Source organism: Fopius arisanus, unplaced genomic scaffold, assembly GCF_000806365.1.
Source record: "Fopius arisanus strain USDA-PBARC FA_bdor unplaced genomic scaffold, ASM80636v1 scaffold00140, whole genome shotgun sequence".
Taxonomy (NCBI): domain Eukaryota; kingdom Metazoa; phylum Arthropoda; class Insecta; order Hymenoptera; family Braconidae; genus Fopius; species Fopius arisanus.
Genome location: NW_011887879.1, coordinates 1 through 13256, shown reverse-complemented (window position 1 = coordinate 13256; position 13256 = coordinate 1). Strand labels below are relative to the sequence as shown.

Here is a 13256-nt window from a genome sequence, read left to right as displayed (position 1 = left end):
GACTCAGAATCATCCCCTGAGTCGATTTACCTACCCCTGTGGAGACATTTTTTTTTATCCCATCGTTCATGTCAAAAGAGTTTTAGTGATGGTCAAAAAATGTGGATTCCACATTTGGATACATCTCCCCCCCGCCCCCTCACCCTTCTCTCCACTCTGTTGAGATATAAATCTCTCATGCCACTTAGTGGCATAGCGAATGAAAAAATTTTCCGGCGCCCTCGAAAGCCCCACTGTCCAATGTTTCCCTGGTTTCCAGCGATTGCCGTAGTTACCGACAAGGCATCGCTTGAGATCAAGGTTCGGGTCTTGACCGCGAATTAGGAGGGCTTAAAATCGCCTGTCGAGAAAAAATTCCCTCCATCCGGGCCTTAAGAGTTCCTACTGACAGGACTGAAATACCTCCGCTCCGGTCGAGCTGGCAGTTCCTTGCCTCGATGTCACTCTGTCGGCAAGGTCAGTCTCATGATTTAGAGCTGAGCCCTATGATAGCGTAGCCACAACCATTATGATGTTTTAATTAACACCAAATATTTTTATGAATCTCAGGATATTTGACTGGTGCAAAAAGGTTATCCATTCAAACATCATTCAATATGTTGACTACAATAGATGCATATTGATTCCTCCATTATTCACTTCACTCGATCGAGTAAAAATGTTTTGAAATATTCATAATTTCCTGTGAACACATTTTGCCATTTACCTGCTAAATTCGTGATTCATTGGCTATGGATTTCATGCTATTCAAATTTTGGATTTGCATGATGCGTGGTCTTTTTCTAGCGGATATGCGCTCATTCTTGCCGTTCTGTGATTTTGTAGTCCTACAAATTACCACGCACTATCTAAGAGATTTTGAGCTGAGTGTACCTATGCCACTGATTTTTCCGATATTTTTGATAATTTGTATCATTTCCAACTACTCTCGGTAAACATGAATGTCGGGTAGAAAGCTCTTTTTTTACACGAACAGTAGAAAGGCGAATTGTCTATGTAAAATAATTAACTAACACGAACACTGATATGAAAATGAAACTATATTTTTCTCAACACAGAGATGTGCAAAATTAATGGATGATAACTCGCAAGTAGGAAAAAATGGATGTTTTCACGATGAACTCGTTTTCGGAACTGTCTGTGTGGAAAGTAAGGAAATTTGAAAAGGATATTCTGCAAGGGCTGGGAATGAATGGAAGGAGACGTGATTGCTTACTTGCGGATTGGAAAGGCAATTTAATTGGAGGAATTTTCAGGGAGGAAAATAAAAATAGGAGGTACTTGGAATATAGGGGGTGAGGCCCAAACGGTCCGAGCGTCATGAAAGGCGATAGGTACGGGGAATGACTTAGTTTTTATGAGGGATCATAAATGGCTGACTGAGAAAAGTTGTTATGAGAATTGACCCAGCCATAAAGGCATCCAGGCATAAGGAACATGAAAGTGGAAAGTGGTAAAATGGTAAAATCTATACATTTGATCACCTAATGTGAGCCATAAACGCAGAACTTCAATTTAGCCTGTCTTCACTTTTATGGCTGGACTGATGAAGGTGTTGGGGGAAAATGTCAGAATTTGGAAAACGAGAGGACAGAAAATTTTTAATGGGGGAAAGGCCCAAAGGGGAATTCCCAAAGGCTGTAAGATTCGTCTGTTTACACGTTCCACACATTCCGCGTCGGAACAATGCATATCCCCTTTCATTGACATAACTGTGAACCCTTTCATTGAAACTGTGAACATGCGTACTAGATGGAATTATAGAATTACCCCGAATACTATTTGAAGGCGCTGATTATCTTTCAAATAGCCTTACTAATGCTTTAAGGCAGAGGTAGGTCGATTCATATAGGCTCGGAGCTGTAGCCATAAAATTATTAAGGCTCTAATTATAGGAAATTTTACTTTTATTACACAGGTTGCCGGGTATTTATGTGGTGGGGGTAATATCGGGATATGGCGCAGACGCGTTTTGCTCGTGTTTGCACATTTCCTCATTCATTAAGAAAGTGGAAGTCATATGAGGCTATAGATTCAACATTCCTCGATAGAAATGAAAGTGGAATGATCGTAAACTTGAGAGAATAAATTTCTTCGTCAATTATTTTTCAAATTTTACATTTGCACTCATTTGTTCAAGTCACTCAAGCTGAAACTCGGAAAGCGAATTACAGCAAACGAATAGAAAAGCCCAACGGATAAAAAAACTGTTATGGGGGAAGGAACTTCTGATTGTCACTTTGGTTGTAAAGCACACTTGCTAGCTCCAAAAAATCAGACCGAATTTTCCTGACAACAGCAGGTATTCATATAGTGAAAGCATTTCGCACTTCCCTATTGTCATGAATCCCGCAATGAGAGGTTCGATTAGCAATCTCTCATTGAGGTATTAATGATAATAAGAAGACAAGAGATTCTTTCACTACATGAATACCTGTTGTTGCGTTAGAAAGGCACAAGTTACCTTGACTACCAAAAAGAAAATCAGAATCCCCCCCCCCATTACTCTTGTTTTATCCATTGTGGTTTTCTATTCGTTTGTTCTAATTCGTTTGCGAAGTTTGAGCTGTAGTAACTTGAACAAATGAATGCAAATGTTGATGATGCTGAAAATTTGAAAAATAATTAACGAAGAAATTCATTCCTCTCAAGTTCACCAGCATCCCACTTTTTTTTATGCTTATTTTGCATCGCTTCGAGTCCGTTGAGACTATGTAGCGATTGATCAGGACTTCTTAAAGCTGCCCCGGCTGGAAATCTGCCAAGGTGGCCCTGTTGTCACATAAGGGCCATACCTGGTAAATATAAGGTGTGCCTTCCAGTTTTACCAGGTAAACACCTGATTAGGACCTTAGTTGGTTGCTGTCAGGTTTGCCTGCCAAGGTTCACCTTACGTTTTACTTTCAAAGTCCTTGTCAAGAAATCGTATAAATTTTATATATTACTAACGATAATTTTATTAACTCATGAAATTCTGTGCATTGAAATTGATGAGAGCGTGCTCTATTTCCATAAACGTGATCCTAGCCAATGACCGTAGCGCTTTACAAGGTGTTTCAGAGAGAAATTCGAGTTTTGTGTAATTTCTTTGGATTAAAGAATGAGTGATTTTGACAATTATCGCAAGAAAACCTTATCGCAAGAAAGATTGAAACGATATAGGAAAAAAAGACGGCTCGAAAACCAGCAGAGTAATCGCACAATATCCAGTGATGATGAGCAAAGTGATGCGGAAAAATTTGATGATAATATTGAAGGTTATGCTTTGGATGAGTTGGTTGATTCTGATCCGCCAGTTACTAGTGCGTCTGAGTCTGGACATTTTGTCAACAGTCGTGACCAGGGATCTTCAAGCAGAAATGAAAATGACGACCTTGGAACTGAAACGACCGATGATGACGATGAACTACGACCAGCTAGTGTAACTGAAGACGACATTGATGAATTAACAGACGACTGTTTCATGCAGTATCGAGAAATAGAGGAATTGAGAGAATGGGCAGTACAGAGGAAACTGGCACTAGCCCTCTTAGATCAATTATTGTTGATCCTTCGGAAAAGATTACTCCCTGACTTACCTAAAACTGCAAAAACCTTTTTAAAAACTAATTCAGCAGAATATGTTATCGAAATTAATGAAGAAGATACTAGTGAGTTTGTTTATTTCGGCATTGCCGAACCGTTGAGACGAACTGTTAATTCAGTTTTTCATAATGATAATAAAATCCATTTACTCGTGAATGTTGATGGCCTCCAACTATTCAAATCCAGTTCTCAACAGTTTTGGCCCATTTTATGTCAAATATTTTCAGAGGAGAATGTTTACAAACCCTTCCCGACAGCTATTTATTCAGCTAAGCATAAGCCAACCGACGTTCACAAGTATCTTGAAAAATTCATTAACGAAATCAATGAACTGCAAGCGAATGGCCTGCTTATAGACGGTCAAATGTTCAACATCTGCATCGAAAGTTTTATCTGCGACAGACCTGCTCGTGCATTATTAAAAAATATTAAAGGGCATGGGGGCTACTGGGCTTGTGAGAGATGTGAAGTGCGTAGTGAACGGGTTGAAAGAAGAACAATATATCCTGTAGATGATTCAGCTGCAGAAAAAACTGATGAATCCTTCCGTCAACAAACGAATGCTGGTCATCATGTAGGTCAATCTCCCTTGCTAGCAATTCAGCCTCCAATTGATATGGTTTCAAGATTTGTGTTGGATTTTATGCACCTGGTGTGCCTCGGTGTCATGAAGAAACTTTTATTTTATTGGTTGAACAATTTCTCAAAAAGACGATTGAGCTAGTCTGGAAAAATGCAGTTATCTGATTATTTACTAAAAATACAAACGCAAACTCCGTGTGAATTCCATCGAACTACACGCAGTTTGGTTGAAGTTGATCGTCTCAAAGCCGTTGAGTTCAAATTTATTTTACTTTATGCAGGACCAGTGACTCTAAAAAATGTGTTAAATGAAGATTTATACAAACATTTTCTTTTATTGCATACCGCTTGTAGAATATTATGTTCTAAATGTAGAGCTCTTATCGATTGCCAAAATGCTGAAAATCTTTTAAGAAAATTCGTGATACTGATGCCAGAACTTTATGGAGAGGCCAGTATAATTGGCAATATACATAGTTTGTGTCATTTGGCAGATGATGTACATTTCATGAAATGTTCCATTTCTAATATTACTGCATTTCCATTTGAGGATGCATTAGGGCAAATAAAAAAATGGCTTCGTAGTGGAAAAAAACTTTGGCGCAAACATGTCGTCGTTTACACGAAAATAGTTTTTTGTTTTATCAAAAAGTAGCTTTGAATTCGGAAGTAGAAATATTAACTAAATTGAATCCTAATGAAACAGCCAGAATTATTATCAAACGCTTGAAATATAAAGGTATCACGTTGACAACAAAGCCTCCTAATAATTGTGTTTTATTACGAAATAACATTATAATGCAAATCAATGAAATGTTCACGTCGGTAGGGACTACAGACGTGTATATCAAGGGAAATAAGTTGAAAAAAAAACCTCTGTTATCTTATCCGTGTGATTCCAAATATTTACAAATGTGGAATGTCATCCCAGAGCCAAATTCATTACAAACATATAAATTAGGAGAAGTTTGTGAAAAAATGGTAAACTTTACTTTCGATACTGATGGGAGCATTAAAATGTATACGATGCCTTTGCTACATATGTGAAATTGCTTTATCATTGAAAAAACGAATGAAAAATTTGGATTTATAGTGAAATTGTAAGACCATCAGTTGATAAATAAAATTGTCGTTTCAGTTGTACTAGCATATAAAATAAAAAGATTATCAATTCTGCATCCCTGCGTCTCTTAAAAATTTGGTTTTTAAATGGCGGAAATTTCGGAAAAGAAAACAAAAATCGAGCAAAATCTGTATTATTAATGTGAGTGAATTAGTGTGGGGTAATTAATATTCATCACTGAATAGAAAGAACATTGATGTCTCGATTATAAACAATAAAACACAAGCACCATGATTCGGATAAAACAATTAGTAAAATTCATACGCACGCACGCAGGACATATCGACATTGAAACGCTATAGTGCCGGCTGCTATACTGTTTGTGTGGCGGCCGCACTAGTCATATTTCGTTTATTGAGCTACAGATCAAGATGATAATACAGAAAAAATTCAGTCCATCAACATTTCTGCCAGTAAAAAAAGTCTTCAATCACAGATTCGTAGGCGCACACGCATACATACAAGGAGACGCCGTAAATTCAACACACAAGTCACTTACCGTCGAGAAATACGCGTTTGAATATTTGTAGAATATAGAGCAAAACAATACGTACAAAATATGTAAGAGGGGAAAGACAACAACCGGGATAATAGTGAAAATATACTGATTGAAACGCTGTTGTGCCGGCTGCTGTGGTAATACATAGGGTCACTTTTTGTTTGCTGGTGAAGAAAACTTATTTGTTTACTGAAATCTGGTCAATGGTTAATCTGGTTAGTGGTTGATATTAAGAATTTATATCGATTTTTGTATGGTTAAAATTGCACGCGAGAAAACAATTCGTGTTTTACATCTGATTGTTATTGGAACGGGGGGGGGTATCGGGCGAACAGACAGTTGTGCCCCGTCGTTAGCGTAGACGATTTTTTTTCAGTTCGGTCTAATTTTTTATGCAATGGTGTTTAACAAAAATTCTCTAAACAAAGATAAAAATTAATTATTGGTCATAATCTAACCTTTTCCAGCACTATTTGGTGTTAAATTGCGCATTGTTCTTTTTCGCCGGTGTCTTGGCGGTGAGAGTAACGCCAATAATAGAGGTTAGTTTTTATCACTTCTACCTTCTCCAGTTTTATCACTGGGCATAATAAAAGGATTTCTCTTATTGTGTCATTGGAATGCGTTTTTGCTTTTCGTTATTGCCTTTTTAAAATATTTTTAGAAATCATGAGTCACGCTTATAAAATTGTGCTTTTCCCCGATGACGCGGAAAACAAATTAAGTGTAGACGTTGTACCATCTACATGGATATTCGACTCAGAAGAACATGAGAGTAAAATGTGCTATTTCCCAGTGGGTCCTTTCACAGCAAAATCTATTTCCCATTTGCACAGAATGGTTAAAAATCGTGCTTCGGTCGACAAATCATGGCCAGTGCAGCGGATAAACTGCATTATGATAATTATGCTTTTTCCACTGACCGAGAGTCATCAGTAGAGAGGATTTTCACTGAGGAAAATCGATTGTCTACAAGTAAGAAGCTAACAAAAAAGTCGGTTCACGAAGAATTAACCGATGCTTCCTTTGATATGGTGTCAAATAGTATTGATCGAAATAAAGAAAATGAATTGGATTCTTGTGCAAAGACATCCATTGAAAATACTGGATCATCTAAAAAACAAAGTGAATCTCCTAGACGAGAGAATTTCGCTCTCTTCGATGCTGAAATTCTAGAGGATAAAGAATACAGACAGAGAATCGTAAGTTTTTCTTATCAATCATTCATTTTTTAGTAAGAATTCCTAACTTGATACATCCAGACCAAATTAGCATGGAGCATTGTTTTCACAGAAAAATCGCATCAAGCATATGATTCCTAGAGAACGGAATTATGATACCCATCACCTATCTACCATCCTACGCGTGTATTTGAAGAAGGAGCTCGTTTTATCAACATTTACTAGCGTAAGAGCCAAGAATGAGAAGGTTCCTTTGAAAGATACACATTTCTACAAATGTCTGCTGAGTGCGTATAAAATGTCATGCATAAATTTTTAATTAAAAATTTTGGAAGATAATTAATGGAAAATCCATTCCTTCGTATTTTTTTAATTCCGGTTTTTGGGTTTATTTTTAGGTGTTCATACACGTGTTCTGGGTGAAAACATGAGTGAACAAAAATTCAGAGTTCATCTGAAAGCATCGTTGAATTCAGCGAAGGACTGGGATGGGGGAAGAGCATTTCGTCGTGGTTAAAAAATTAATGAGCCAATATTTACGTTAAGGATAAAAAAGAATGAAAATTTATTTTTGTTTTTTTTAAAATATTTTATCATCTTCACGATGGAAAATTATTTTTTTTTTGTTTGAATATCATTTCTAATTCATTCCATTTATTATCAACGATGTGGTTGATATTCCAACTTGACCACTTAAATTATGACATAATATTTTCTATAAGTCTATGAAAAACGGTTGTTTTTCAATGTTCTGATACTTCAAGTAATAAATAATATAAAACATCGTATGGTTGTTATAAAGAGTCCTTTATCGGGGCCACATCATGGTATCTTTGTGTGGCCCTTACGTTTCCTAGGTCCTTCTAAAGTCGATATTGAGTGGTTTTTATAAGACTGCCTGATAAGGACCTCTTCATAAAAGAAACGCAAGGCCCTGATCAAGTAAACCTTCTAAAGACCTGATAAAGTTGACCAGATAAGGACCTTAGCCCACCATTGCGTTTCAGCCCTGATCTGGACCTTACCAAGCAACCTTATGAGGGCCTTACGATCTAAGATAGCTAGCCTTATAAAGACCTTGTGAGACGCCTGACAAAATTTCTACCCGGGTGGTTAGATCTCACCATTCTAGCCGGCCAGGAATCGAACCTGGAACCTATTCATTGTGAGGCAATGACCGTAACCACTACGCCAGGCCATAACTTCCATTTTTTTAATCAAAAAGGAAATGTCCAAACACGTTAAAAAGATGCGAAGGATTTTGCCCTCGCATTTCAATCACGTGCATGCGGCACCTCCTGATGTTACCCCCACCCCACGAATATTCGGCAACATTCGTAATAACGTTAGGTGTCCTACAATTAGAGCCTCAATAATTTATATAGAGATCAGGGGTAGCATGAGACCGTGCGATCACGAGCACTGTACAACGATTCCACCAGAAAAAAAATAATGCACGGAATAAATCACCATGTTTCCCTACGTGGCTGCGATTAGGAGAACTTTTTCCTTTTTTCTGTATGAACCAGAAATAAATATGTGCATCTTTTTGCTAATGAACTAACAATTTTTTGCTTCCGGATAAACACTTTTTTCATCTCACGTCATGATTATATCTTCAATAATGACTTACCTTTACTTTTACGTAAAAATGTTTTCCAAGGCTGTCGTCAATAAGGCAAGGAGGTGGTTTATCTCTCTTCATCGTTCCGAAGAACTTCTTAGGGTTCCATGCCCATTTGAACATTCTCACAATAATTAAATAAATACCAAAGATGAACGATAACAGATGCAATTTAACTTCTTCGCCTAGAGAAACTGGGATGATCTTCACTGTCATGATTCCACTTTTTGTAATGGTGGTACAATCTCGTTCTAGTTAGATATATTCGCTCTAAAATGTAGTAAGATGAGCCATAACGAGAGGAATCCTATCTAATTCCCAGGTTGCTTCCATTTGACATGTGTATTTGTAAATTGCCGAGTTTAGTTTGATAATAGCCCCTTTGCTATAACTTTAGTTCACGTTCACTTTGACGTTATAGGAGAAATCCTTCGTGACGTATGCAGCAATGTCATCGATATCTATTATAAAAATCACCGCGTAAAACTCACTTGTCCCCTTGAACTCTCACTTCAGTGATCACTAGTGTTGCACTGACTTCATATCTTTTCTTGCATAATTAGTTGGAATGTTCCAGAGTCATCATAGAGGAATGATTCGAAATTTGTTCGTGGTCTAATGAAGTTTTCAAATTACTGATTACCAATATGTGGCTATTTGGTGGCGATTATTACACAGACGCACAAAATATTCATCAATTCGAAAAACCGGAATGATTGAGTTATTGGAGTTTCGTGAATAAGCGAATGATAAATGAAGAATTGGAAGCGCTCTTAAATGGGTTGGAGAAATATTTTTATGATTACACACGCTTTAGTCACTGGAACACTTATGCAAGTGTTCTTGTGATGGTTTAATCGCAGTTTTGGACTGTGACCCTATCTCGTAAATTCGTCTGATGGCGTTATCACGATCCGTTGACTAATATTAGTAATCTGGACGTCTTTGAACTTCGGATCACGTGATTGCAGGGCGCTGGTTGGAGTGACTTATGTGATGAATATGTTTTTAATACATTGCGACATTTAGCAATTATACCTTTTTTCAGTATTTAAAAATTTTGTATAAAATTTCCGACCAAAAATTGCAATTTAGTTTTGGATTGGATGCAGACATTATATAAGTTAAATTTGAAGTTATTGGAAATAATTTATGAAAATAAGAAGAAATTTAGGATTGGTTAGTTCTAAAGCATATTCAAATATTTAATTTTGATGAAAGGCATTCGTATTAATTATCAAAAGACATATTCATTTCGTCATTAGCCGTTATTACACTTATCCAAGCTTCGACTTCCTTCAAGACTTCATAAAAGGGGGTGAAATGTAAGTTAACTTATCTTACGTCACTCGGAGATGTTTGCTAACAGTTTAGAAATATAGAAAATTTGGGGATGGAAATATCAATGATTCAGATTATACGAACATTGCCATGAACATAGTCAGTATTTATCCAAAAATTTTACTGTGTTGAACAACTTAGCGACATGTATTCATAAAGATTCTAAAAAAATTAATTTCTCAGTCAGTGTAATGACTAAATATAGTAGATACATCCGTGAAAAGAAGATCAGATTCGTCGAAGAGAAATTCTGTGGCATGTATGGGAAACACGAGATATTAGATGACAAAGGATCGGAAAGCAATGAGAATATTTCATTACAGCAGTTGTTAATTGGAAGATTGAGTTATAATGTCATTTTGTAGGCTGTACTACAGAATCGATTGCTATAGGTTTTTCCTCAGCTGGATCGTTTGTAAATTGGACTGCCCTTAGGGCACTATGGGTTCCTCTTTGAATGCTCATCAGACCGTCGGGGAATTCATCTTTTGTTTGAGGTTCGAATATTGGTGCTGTCAATTTTCTGTCAGAATTAAGCCGCCGCAAATATGAAATATGAATTGATTTTATTTTCAAATTGCGAATGGAGTTAGTGACCAAATGAAGACTTGGGAATCTTCAATATTGATAGTCGTTAGGGAGTCGACAAAGTTGACATAAAAATTGCATGAATCATAAAATTAGAAGAAGGTTGGCATATCTTCTTCCGTAGTAAATCCATAAATTGCGATGGAATATATCTATCTGGGGCAAAAAATTGGCAGCGGTGGGATTCGAACCCACGCCTACGAAGAGACTGGTGCCTTAAACCAGCGCCTTAGACCGCTCGGCCACGCTACCTTCGAATTAACAATTAACAATTAACAAGTATTTATTGAGATAAGCAGGTATATACAATTGTGTTGTACAAAGTATATAAATATAAATAATGCTTAAGAAGCTAGGTCGCCAGCCATTGGCTTTATACCTATATTTACATCAGATTTGTTTATAATTAATTACAGAATAGCGCAGATTGAAGGGAAGGGTTGGAAATAGGGAAAAGCAGTAAATTGGTAAAAACCCTATAAGGAGACCTTCGAATTATGTTTTGAATAATTACCATTGGCTTTACATATATATAATTTACATCATTTACATGTGTACAGGCTTGAAATTAATTAATACAGTTTCAGCCATAGAGTTATTATTATTACATGTTTAAACATACGAGCTGGTGAGTGACGTATCACTAAAGAGCGAGTATGGTAGAGGATATGGTATGCATTTTGGGAAATATTTTTTGTGAAAAAACTCAACGATAAGAAAAAAGTGGAGTACTGTGGATGAGCGCAAGGCGGAGAAGGTCATGTTTTTCAGTCAGGTCAGTGTTTTTTTTTTCAATTTTGCTTAGACCAGTGTATGTTGTTGTGTTTTGATATGTTTATATATAGCAGAAGGTGATGATAGAACCTTACTACCTTATTTCCTCCGACTAATCAAATGCCAATCATAAGAGAGGGGATTACAGGACTTCGACACCTTTTGGAAAGACTCATCCTCTTTCCTCACAGAGCAGCTGAATAGATAAGTAGTATAATTTTATCCTACGAATCATTGTGAATTTTATCGCAACGTTCTGCATACTTAATATATCTGTATATTCATGAAATTATTCAGACTCAACTCTAATTATTGTAACTATTAGTCTATCTAAATTATTATCTAGTCTCGTTTGAAATTCGACAAACTCATATATTAGTGGTGGAGCGATACCCTAGGTTTAACATACATTCGAATATTTTAGGAGGGTCTGAATGTTTTCTAAAGAACTATCAGTCACTTTAATTTCTTGGATCATAACCTTTTAAACGATTGACAATGTTAATCAGATTTCATTCCCCAATTTGATCAAAAATGTTGCTGGCCTCAAGGAGGCAATCCCGACAGATTAGTTAAAAATCACGGACTCCGGAGGGAGAGAGGACCATATACAGCTGGCCAATCTAAAACATATTATATGATTTCTATGTCAGGCCTTGATCTGGCTCAAATATGGCATGGCGGATGAGTTAGTTGTCTGTTACGTCGGGTCAGGTGTTCTTAAAGTGAAGGTACTACATGCCAGATATCGTTAATAATGATAGAAATATTATTATTACTATTTGCCGAAAGTATTTTCGATCATTAATAGTGATGATTAATTAGTTGGAGAATTAGTCCCAACAAATGTTAGCATCGCTGGCTTCGCCGCCCATCTCGCACTTTTTGCTTCCAGTACTTCAATTGATAAAGCAATCTCCAGGCTGGTAAATACCGCCGCGCTAACTATCAACGAACTAAACAAATGGAAAATATTTACCAAAAAAAGAAACAAGTGTAACTTAAAAATAAAAATAAGAGGACAGGAAATCACCCCCTCCCCTACTGTCAGATACCTAGGTCTTCTTATAGACAATAAACTATTCTGGTAAAATCATATAAATTTTTGCAATAACAAAGTCAAGGCCATTTTGGCATGACTTTACTTCCTATTTGAAGCCTCCGCTCTCAGCACGAGTCTAAAACTCACACTCTACAAAAGTCTCGTTAGACCAGTAGTCACATACGGCTGTCCGATATGGTTCAAGGCAGCTCCATGTCACTTAAGTAAACTGTAAATCTCTCAAAACAAATTCCTCCGCATCATAGGAAACTTTAATCTTAGAAATTCCATCCTAAAAATTCATAATGAACTGAACATAGAATCTATCCAATCATACATCAATAGACTAACTTCAAATTTTGAATACAACTTAGCAACTCACGAAAATCAACAAATTCCATCACTTAATATCCATAAAAAATCCAGCTGGTCACATTGCTGACCCCCTTTAAAATACCCCACCCCTTCCCGCAGTCCCAAATCTAAAAGGTAACCATTTATCATAGGGTTTTTTCTAAATTCTTTTCCCTATTTACCCTCTTCCCTGTTAACATTACACTCTCTTCTTACATAAAATGTTAAGCACGCTTCCCGAATATTAGATATAGAGTCACCGGCTGGAAACCTAGATAATAAGCAGCACCACTGTACATATTATTGTAAGAATGTAAATAATGTTAATAAAAACTGTTAAAAGTAAAAGTCAAAGGTATTAGGTTAGTGGTTATGGCGTAGGACTAGTGTGCGAAAGATCGTAGGTTCGAGTCTCGTCAGGTCCAAAATTTGAGTTCGTCAATGAGGTTTTTTCAGGGTCGATATCCTTGCCGCCGTGGTTAGGGATAACTAATAAATAATGAGTAGACAGACTATACCGGTTCTGGATATAGGGATCTGCGGGGGGGTGCGGGGCGGGGGCG

At 36.9% G+C, this 13256-nt stretch overlaps 2 protein-coding genes and 1 non-coding gene across 11 annotated transcripts in view; 1 reads left to right on the top strand and 2 right to left on the bottom strand.

Moving 5' to 3' along the window:
• LOC105272109 (epoxide hydrolase 4) overlaps nucleotides 1-9500 on the bottom strand; it is a 222740-nt gene extending 213240 nt beyond the window's left edge. For 4 of the 8 annotated variants that reach the window (XM_011314014.1, XM_011314016.1, XM_011314015.1 and 1 more), the window contains exon 1: nucleotides 8604-9500. In XM_011314014.1, the coding sequence (XP_011312316.1) occupies nucleotides 8604-8810 (207 nt within the window). In that variant the 5' untranslated portion in view covers nucleotides 8811-9500. The remainder of the gene's footprint in view (nucleotides 1-8603) is intronic. The other 4 variants (XM_011314019.1, XM_011314018.1, XM_011314020.1 and 1 more) reach the window with 3 other exon arrangements.
• LOC105272108 (uncharacterized) lies at nucleotides 5713-7557 on the top strand. 2 transcript variants are annotated; one of them, XM_011314013.1, is made up of 5 exons: nucleotides 5713-6004; nucleotides 6257-6331; nucleotides 6626-6991; nucleotides 7083-7257; nucleotides 7369-7557. In XM_011314013.1, the coding sequence occupies exons 3-5, from the start codon at nucleotides 6659-6661 to the stop codon at nucleotides 7485-7487; spliced, it is 627 nt and encodes a 208-aa protein (XP_011312315.1). In that variant the 5' UTR covers nucleotides 5713-6004; nucleotides 6257-6331; nucleotides 6626-6658; the 3' UTR covers nucleotides 7488-7557. The 2 variants fall into 2 exon arrangements, with proteins under 2 accessions (XP_011312315.1, XP_011312314.1); XM_011314012.1 differs by having other exon boundaries at nucleotides 6454-6991.
• A 1193-nt stretch (nucleotides 9501-10693) lies between the features above and the next one.
• Nucleotides 10694-10775, bottom strand: TRNAL-AAG (transfer RNA leucine (anticodon AAG)). Its single transcript has one exon. It is a non-coding gene; the product is annotated as a tRNA-Leu (tRNA).
• Between the last annotated feature and the right edge of the window lie 2481 nt (nucleotides 10776-13256).

What these genes read in the sequence shown, in the direction of transcription:
- LOC105272108 (XM_011314013.1), top strand. Translation starts at nt 6,659, where the DNA reads ATGGCCAGTGCAGCGGATAAACTGCATTATGATAATTATGCTTTTTCC. An exon ending in AAGAATACAGACAGAGAATC is followed by an intron (nt 6,992 to 7,082) that starts GTAAGTTTTTCT and finishes TTGTTTTCACAG; the next exon opens with AAAAATCGCATCAAGCATAT. An exon ending in TTTCTACAAATGTCTGCTGA is followed by an intron (nt 7,258 to 7,368) that starts GTGCGTATAAAA and finishes GTTTATTTTTAG; the next exon opens with GTGTTCATACACGTGTTCTG.